This window comes from Athene noctua, chromosome 2, assembly GCF_965140245.1.
Source record: "Athene noctua chromosome 2, bAthNoc1.hap1.1, whole genome shotgun sequence".
Classification (NCBI taxonomy): Eukaryota; Metazoa; Chordata; class Aves; order Strigiformes; family Strigidae; genus Athene; species Athene noctua.
Genome location: NC_134038.1, coordinates 1,367,421 through 1,376,606, shown reverse-complemented (window position 1 = coordinate 1,376,606; position 9,186 = coordinate 1,367,421). Strand labels below are relative to the sequence as shown.

Sequence of the window (9,186 nt, the reverse complement as noted above, 5' to 3'; positions counted from 1 at the left end):
AGAGCCCCGCGCACACACGCGCGCGCCATTACGGCCATGCACCTCGTGCACGGAGCCACGCGCACACACATGTGCACTATTACGGCCACGACTCACGTGAACAGAACCGCATGCACACACGTGCGCACCATTACAGCAGTGCAACGTGTGCACGGCGCTGCATGCACACGCGTGCGCACCGTTACTGCTGTGCCACGCATACACGGAGCGCCGCGCACACGCGTGCGCACCGTTACAGGTGTGCAACACACGCACAGAGCCCCGCGCGCACACGCGCGCGCCATTACGGCCACGCACCTCGCGCAGGGAGCCACGCGCGCGCACACGCGTGTGCGCTCGTGCCCCACCAGCGCGGAGCCCTGCGCACACGCGCGTGCGCGCTCACGGCCATGACCCCCGTGCACGGGGACACGTGCGCGCGCGGGCGCACTAGCGCGGCCACGACTCGCGCACGCGCGTTGCGCACCGTTGCGGGCGCGTGCAACACGTGCACGCCGCCCCCCCCCCCCCCCGCGCACGCGCGCCGCCCCCCCACCTTTTCCCTCTCCGGCGCATGCGCGCCGCGCGCCCGCCGCCGAACTCCCGCTCCCATCAGCCCCCGCGTTTTGCCCCGCCCCCTCCGCCGGGGAGGAGCGTGGCGCGAGGCCGGGAGGAGGGAGGGGCGGGGGGGGCAGAGGGAGGGGGCGTGTCCGCCCCCCGCAGGCCCCGCCCCCTCCGCCGCTCCCCATTGGCGGCGCCGCCGTTGTCGCTGGTGACGGCGGGACGCGGCGGGGCCGCGGCGCGAGCGCCGGCCTCAGTCAGCGGCGGGGCGGCCGCGGGGGGGGGTTGGAACCGGGGAAGGGGGGTGGGGGGTCGGGTCGGTCACCGGGGCCATGGGAGGCCGAACCGGGGCCGAGACCGCCGCCGAGCGGTAGGGCCGCCGGGAACATGGCGGAGAGGTGAGAACCGGCACCGCGGGGTGGGGTTGGGGCGGGAGGGGAGCGGGGGGGGGGGGCTGATCCCTCTGAGGGGGCCTGAGGCGGGGGGGGGGACGGCGGCTCCGCCTGTCCCAAGAGTCCCCGACACCCCTCAGTACCCCCCCCCTGCCCCGGGGGGCGCTGAGGGGGGTCTGGGCCCCTTTTTACCCCCCTCGGGGGGCGGATTCCCTGTCCGCCCCCCCCATATAGCTGCCCATAGGGGCTATGGGGGTGCCCCGCCTCTTTGGGGATCCCTGAGGGTGTTTTTCGCTCCCCCCCTCTCCCCATTTTGGGGGGTGTCCGTGCTTCTTGTTGGGGAGGGGGGTGTTTGCGTCTTCTTCTGGGTGTATATGTGGGGAAACGACCTTACTGGGGGGAGAGGCGTCAGCGCCACCTCGATTTGATTTTTTTTTTTCGGGGGGGGCCATCCCCACCTGCTCTGTACCCGGTGTAGGTTCGGATCCTAACCCCACCCTGCTCTCTGTGGGTGCGTGGAGTGGGGGGCTGAACCGCTGAATCCCAACCCCACTCTGTGCCCCCCCCCCCCCCCCTTGTTTTTGGTGCATGGGAAGGGGGGGGGGGGGGGCTGGATGCACCCACCTGGTTCCATGTGGGTGTAGTAGGGAGATTGGGGGGGGGGGGGGGGGGGGAGCCGCATCCCAACCCCACCCTGATTTCCAGGGGGGCATTGCCTAACGGGGGGGGGGGGGGGAGCTGGATCCCCCCCTGCTCCCCGTGGGGGGGGTTATAGAGGGGCTGGATCCCCCCCTGCTCCCCGTGGGGGGGGTTATAGAGGGGCTGGATCCCCCCCTGCTCCCCGTGGATGCTCTGCGGGGGGGGTTATGGATTGGGATGGATCCCCCCCCCGTGGGATGCAGCCAGGGGAGGTATTTTTTACGGAGGTGTAAGGTGTGGCGGGGGGGTGGGACACACACAGGGTGGCATGCGAGTGGGTGTGGATGCAGGGGGGTGCCGGGGAGAGGGGTGCGAGCCCGGATTGGGCTGGGGGGGGCGATACACGGTCTTGGAGGGGGGAAGAAATCGCCGAGTTTTGGTGTTTGTGCTGGAATGGGGTTTATTTATTTCACATGTGCGGTGGATGGCGAGCTGCTGGTTGGTTTGTTGGTTTGGTTTTTTTTTTTTTTTTTTTTTCCTCTCTGCGCTGCTCTGCTGCTTCCCCAGACCTGCATTCTCCGGCTGCGAAAACTGCAGGATGGGATTTTTTTTTTTTTTTTTTTTTTTTTTTCCCTCCTTCCTTGGCGATAGCAGTTTAATCAACCCTTGAGTGACCTCTACAGATAAACCCGCAGCTGCTGGGCTCCGCTACCTCACCCGGCACAAGCAGCAGGGTGGGTTTAAGCAGAAGCCGGCGGGAGTGGGGGGGGTGGGAAAAAAAAAAAATGTTTTTAAAATAAAATTAATGAAGATGGGGAGCTCGGTGTGAGCTCTGGGGTACCTCCAAGCAGCAGGTGGCTTGGACAGGGGTGTGCCGCTCTGGCTTGGGTGTATGTGGCCGGGTTGTAGGCGAGGTGTGACGCTGTGCTTCGTGCCAGCGTTGGTGGCCGTGCCGTTGCCATCCGTGGATGGTTGGTTCGTCTCCTCCATGAAGCGTCTGCCCGGGCGGTAGCTGCGGCTGAATGTTAATATACCACATGATCGTTAAAAACAGCGTGATTGCACCTTGCTGCAAATCTGTCGCCTTCGTTTGCAGCGACGGTTGAGAGCTGATTTCTTTGGTGCTAGGGGGAACCAACACCCTCGCGATTCCATCATCTGGCTGCTGCAAACTGTCTCGCTGCTGACTTTGGTGGGGGGGGGCGAGACTGACAGCGCTTGGTATTTGGTGCTTGTGGATGTGAATTAGCCTGTGGATGCGAGATCTTGGCTTAGGGCTTGCAAGGTGTGACCTTACGTTGGTTAATAAATGCCACTTGTAGTTCTGTTACCGAGCACTGCGCCGTACACGTAATTTTTTTTTTAAAATTTTTGGAAGGGAGAAGCTGCGTATTTCTGCCCCATCGCTTAGGATGGGTGCAAGAGGGAGGGCTCAAGACATCGAGTGGTGTTACCCTTCCTCTGGTCAAAGGCAGGCACAGAAATCCCCCGTGGGGTGTAGTAGATCGTCGCCCATCAGCAACCAGTAACTTCTTTACCGCGTGTCTTGGCCGGTGCGTACGCTCAGCTGATCGGGAGCTCTCTTCCCAGCCTAAAATTTGGATGAATTTAACTCCGCGCCTCATTCCACCGGTACCTGGGATGGCTTTCAAGTCTAAATAACTTTTTAATGTTAATCCCAAATGCCTTGAGTTATGCTAATACCCTTGGGAGAGAGCCTTTCAGCGCTCTTTTGGGAAGAAAGGCGTATGTTGAGGCCCTCGATCTCTAGGGAAGTCTTTGCTCTGATGCTAAAGGAGCTGCTGGCGGGGTGTTTCCCACCGAAATCTCTGGCTGCTGTACTCTTCCTGCTGCAGATCAAGACAAACCAAGGCCTAGCTTGTCTGCAGGCCAGATGTCTTTGTGCCGCTCTCTTCCAAAGGAGCTGGAGATGGGTTCAAAGGAGCTTTACAAAGGAGGCTGCTAGCAAGACATCGGGATTTGTCAGCGGCTTTAAAAAGAGGGGAGGCAGCGAACTTGCTGTCCTGGTAAAATTAATATTGCTGATGTAAAGGTGCCTGAGAAGTGCTCGCAGCTGAATTTCTGCGATTTAGTGTTAACTTCATTGGAGGAGCCTGTAACTGTAATTCCTGGCTATACTCTACGTGCCTTAAATTAGGTCATTAACTATCCTAATAAGAGAAGCAGAAATGCCATAGTCTCCTGTAACCTGCAGCTTGGATGGGGAGAGGGAGAGCGAGGAGATGCAGCCAGTTGGCCAAGAGCCCAGAGCTTCGTAGCTTGCAGCTGAATAAAAGGTGGGTGAATAGATGCAGGAGGATAAATGTGGTTAAATCAGGTGCTGGCTGTGTCTTTCCTGGGGGGGTTGTGCCTTTGCGGGCCGTGGGACTTGCTGTTGGGGTGCTGGGAGCAAGGAGGGGCAGAGAATTATATCATTTCGGTTAGAAAAAGACCCTTAAGATCATTGAATCCAACCGTGGAAGGTTGGAAGGAGAGAGAGCGAGGCTGCTGAAATCTGGACTGTGGAAGGTTCTCCAGATCCTGACCGACGTTGCGTTTCACAAAGGATTTTCCTGATACCCGTGACGGTGAGCGTGTGGTTGGTGGGTGCAGTTTTTATCTTGATTTGGGTAAATTTTTAATTTGCTGCTGCTGTCCTGTTGAGACGGGAGCCACTTTCTCTCCTGGTTGGAACCACAAAGTGGTTTGTATGGTTAGTCCTAGACAGCTGCAGCAGCTGTTAAGTTTAACAGCGATGCTGAACGTACTCTGGACCAGCTTTATGAAGATTAGCGAAGATATATTTATGTATGCTAATGAACCTGACAACGTAAGAACAGTGAGGCGATACAGGTTGTGTGGATGGCAAAGCCAGATTTTAGTTCCGATTTAAAAGTAAATCCTTTCTGCTTCGTTTTTCCTAGCCTATATTGAGCATTTTGGACCTGTGATTGTGGGTTATAACTATGTGAGTGGTGAGAGAGCATCGTCCTGAAGCAGAAGCATAGGGCCTAAACGTGATGGTTGAGAGACCTTCTCCAACCCATCAACTAGTTGTAGGGTTCCCAGACATGTTAGATAATGTAGTTCAATCCCAGATCATAACTTTTTAAAAGAAAAAAAAAAAAGAAAAAATATTTTATGGAATGCCTGGCTTCTGCAAAATAGGAAAATATGGGTTTGACATCAGATCTCCTGGGCATGTGTTGTCAAACAGCGCCGTGGAAGGGCAGAGCTGCTCGGGAGCGCGGTGCAGCCGATGGTAGATCTGGTGCGTGTTTGTTTTTCTTGCCTGTTTACAGAGCTGCTCCTCCACCTCTTTAATATTAAAACACTGGTAGAATCTGGGACAATCCCAGCAGCCTGTCTGTACATAAGTCTATCTTTAGAGCTGTGGCTTTCGGCGGTTGAAAGCTGCCTCGTTGCCTGTGGTGGTGATATCTACAACTCATCTCTCGATTAAGACTCCGAGTCTCCAAAATTCAGCATCGTAGAATCGTAGACTGGTTTGGGTTGGAAGGGACCTTAAAAATCATCTAGTTCCAACCTCTCTGCCATGGGCAGGGACACCTTCCACTAGACAAGGTTGCTCAAGGCCCCATCCAACCTGGCCTTGAACCCTTCCAGGGAGGGATAAGGGTTCTGTGTTGGGTGTTCCCTATTGGACTGAACTTTGCTGTGAAAGTTTTCTTCCTAGAGAAAGGATGGAGTGTTGTTTGCTGAAGTACTTCTGCTCAGACCGGACAAAGCACTAGAAAATCTTGTCGCAGGGACTAACATGACCGTTCCTTAGTAGGAAGGTGGAAGAAACGTGTTGCATCCTGTAGGTCCTCTCTAAGGATAAGCCTGATGTTCTTGGGTAGAGCTCAAGGGAAGGAGTTGTCTCAACTTTGTGCTTGTTTAAGGCTTTGTGAGGAGCTATCCCAAAGGATTAGGTGTTGCAATGGGCTGCCCAGGGAGGTGGTGGAGTTCCCATCCCTGGAGGTGTCTAAGAGTAGAGTCAACATAGCGTTGAGGGATCTGGTGTAGTTGGGAGCTGTCAGTGTTAGGTTAATGGTTGGACTAGAGGGTCTTCAAGGTCTTTTCCAACCTAGACAATTCTGTGATTAGGGGAATCCACAGTTCTGTACGTGGATTTGAAAGTCACCTACTTTGGTCTTGACCAAGTCCTTCCATCAGCTCCTGCCACCATGTAGGGGTTGTCATCTGGGAAATGTTTGTGAGGTTGAAGTCTTGAGCTGTAGAAACCTGCAGCATGGTGATGTGGACGGCTTCTCCCCCCCCCCCCCCCCCCCCGGTAATTCCTTTAGATAGTGAACTAGGAGCAGCTTCCTAAATCCCTGTTCCAGCAATGTCCTGTTGTGGCTTCTCCTTTTTTCAGGTCAACTGACCTGAGCATTATTTCTCCAGGGTCAGGCTGCTCTGACTCCTCAATCTGCGTTTAGGCTGGTGAAGCCGAAGATCCGGGGCAAGTTTTTCTGGGTAAGTTTCCAGGCACACTATAATCTAGATAGCAGACATCGTGTCTCATGAGTAGGTACCTTGGTTTAAGACCGGCTTGGGCAAGACTCAAGTCCTCAAACCATTCTGACAATCGTGTTAAGACCGAAGACTTGTGGTGTATTGTTCCTCTTCTGAAGGATAAAGGTTTTAGCAGCTCACCTCTTAGTAACTTGTGCAAATACACAATTCAAGCAAACAAACAAACAAAAATCCTACCCAACAGCCTTTAAACAAAAACCCACAAACCGAAACGAAACCACTACATACAACCGAGGAGTCTGGAGGGACTGGGCTGATTCCAGGAATAAAATTTACGTATTGTTCGGTAGGGTTGCAGGTTCCCCGACAGCGTGGCAGAGCCGTGGAGGGGATTGGCTCTGGGGGTGGTGGATCGTAAATCAGCAGGTGTAAGATTTTTAGTCTTGACTGTAGCCGCTGTCACCGCACAGCAGCGTTTTTATGATATGCTTATTCGGATATGTTTGCCCCAGACAATAAATTAGTGAGAACTTCATTTTGGCCGATAAAGATCGCTCCAAATGTTACAGTGACCCTCCAGTACCTTTAAAAAAAAAATAAAAATTCTTGTTCCTGTCTTCAACAGCCATGCTCTCCCTCCTGCTTTTTTGCTTCAGTGATTATTTCCTTACATGCTCTAGATAACGCATTGAACCTAGACCTTTCCTCTTCCTCCTCTATCTCTTCTCAAAAATAAACATTTCTGCTGTAATACTTTTCTCTTTTCACTTTACAACTAATCCAGGCTGGCTATTTTTAATTCCAGTTGCCAAGAAGCAGGTGAGGGATAAACGTACTCCAGGTACTGAGGGCAAAAAGTGGAGCAGTCTCTAGAGAGCATCTGCACCGTGCCCTTGGAATTAGTCGTTACTCCTTAAATTGCTCACAGGAACCCCCAAAGCTGGTTTTCTCGGTTTACCAGCTCCTGGCTAGCAGTGAAAGAACCACATTGTGCTGTTACAATGGGAGGTGCCTCGTTGCTCAAATTCTTCATCCCTCGCTGTTTCTCTGGCCTTAATAGATCTGGTGATTGTATTTATTTTCTTCCTCTCGCTGCTGGGACTGCTCCTGCCCTTCAAACATTCTCACAGACGGCTCTGCAAGAGGCAGTCCTGGTGGGTGCCTAATTTTTAGGGTGCCAAATATATCGCTCTGACTTTTGGTACCATCTCAGCTGATTGGCAGGCGACTAGATAACCTCATCTCTGCGCTCTCAAATGAAGAAAAAAAAAAAAAAAATTTGTTTTCAAATTGTTAAAGTATTTTTAAACAATAAATGGGAAGGAGATGGAAATGGGCAGAGAGTGCTTATTAACTGTGACGTGTAGAAACCCAGTGGTGTAATTTCGAGAGCAGAAACCACTATTCCTGCAGTGAAAGATGTGGAAATTTTTGATTGTTGATTAACATCTCATAAAACTTGCAGCAAATGAGGCCTGAAATAGACTGTCAGAGGGAGAAGGCTTTGCTTATTGTATTTTATAGACAGCGTGATCCTGGAAGGTTTTGTTCCTGGATTGAACATTGATTGGAAGTTATGTTTCTGGTATGGAGCAGAGCTTTTTGATTTCTGGTTAATGTTTAAGTTTGCTCATTAGTGCTGAATTTAAAACACAGTTTGACTGGGAAAAAAGCCCTTACTGGGAGGACGGGAGGGGCATAAGGGGCAGGGGGTTGGTGGTATCTGGGGGCTGGTTGGTGTCACGGGCCACCGGTGGCTTAGCCAGCCCTGGATCAGTTGATACCTGACCTAAAGGTGCCTTGCAGGCTGGTCTTCTCTTACAGCAGTGCTGTGCATAGGGACTGGGATTATAAATTCAAGTAAAAACCTCAGCAAACATTGGAGAAGAATGCAGCGTTGCATGCCAAAATTTAGGATTTCTGGCCTCGCTGTAGGGTGGGATTATTCTGCGTCTGTGTATATAAAATCATAGACTGGTTTGGGTTTGAAGGGATCTTAAAACCCATCTAGTTCCAGCTCTCCTGCTCCAGGCAGGGCCACCTTCCACCAGCCCAGGTTGCCCAAAGCCCCGTCCAACCTGGCCTTGAACCCTTCCAGGGAGGGGGCAGCCACAGCTTCTCTGGGCAGCCTGTGCCAGGGCCTCACCCCCTCACAGGGGAGAATTTCTGCCTTAGGTCTGATCTAAATCTGCCCTCTTTCAGTGTAAAACCATTCCCCCTCCATCTAACCCTATACCCCCTGATCACGAGTCCCTCCCCCCTTTCCTGTAGCCCCCTTTAAGTCCTGGGAGGCCACTTTAAGGTCTCCCTGCAGCCTTCTCCTCTCCAGGCTGAACAACCCCAAGGCTGTTCCCATTCTACAGATGGGAAGAGACCTCAATTTGTCAAAAGTTGTGCAGTAAAATAATACCAGAGCCTGAGATCTCACTCCCTGGGCCATGACTGGTTTTAACCACGTGGTCCCCTTCCTCTTTACCACCGAGAAGTATAGAAAAAACCCTCCAAACTGAAGCTAGGTGCCTGCCTTGTGGCGTAGCCCCTATAGAAAACACACGTGCCTGGTCCATTTGTGCTCCTGTCAGACGCACGCCGTTTCTGGGCTGCCTCTTCCCAAGGTGGTGACATTTCTCTGTCTGCCTCGTTGCGTTTTTATTGATCTTCCATCTCTGCTCTCCCTCTGCTTGAATGTAAATGACTTCCACGGGCGACGTGTTTGGAAACCCAAGCTTTTTACCGTCCAGAAACGTTACTTAATCTGCGAATGGAAGCTGCAGTATTATGATTTTTATTGATCTTTCGGTAGCACTTCTTGCAAGCCTGAGAGCGCTTCATGCACAGTTGGGAGGGATCGTCGCGTGGGATGGAAAAGTGCAATCGCTTGTTGACTGCGATGTGGCAGTTTCCTTTCTAAAAGAGAAGGATGAACAATAGGGTGCGTTTAAATAACGGTGGAATTTAGGTTACTAGAGCCAACCCATGGTCTGTCCGGGATGTTTAGAGAAACAGTCCCTCTTTGAAGTCTAAATCCTTTAAAAGACTAGAAATGGAACAGCAACACGCTGTCCCTGGCCGTGTGCGGTGATGCAGAGTTACACGTGGACTTAAAAGGGGAAATGTTGCTTCTTGAAGAGCC

At 52.8% G+C, this 9,186-nt stretch overlaps 1 protein-coding gene across 3 annotated transcripts in view; it reads left to right on the top strand.

Annotated features, from left to right (window-relative positions):
• Positions 1-838: 838 nt before the first annotated feature.
• The window catches only part of ARHGAP39 (Rho GTPase activating protein 39), a 166,100-nt gene continuing 157,752 nt past the window's right edge, over positions 839-9,186 (top strand). For all 3 annotated transcript variants that reach the window (XM_074898311.1, XM_074898312.1, XM_074898310.1), the window contains exon 1: positions 839-938. In XM_074898311.1, the coding sequence (XP_074754412.1) occupies positions 928-938 (11 nt within the window). In that variant the 5' untranslated portion in view covers positions 839-927. The remainder of the gene's footprint in view (positions 939-9,186) is intronic.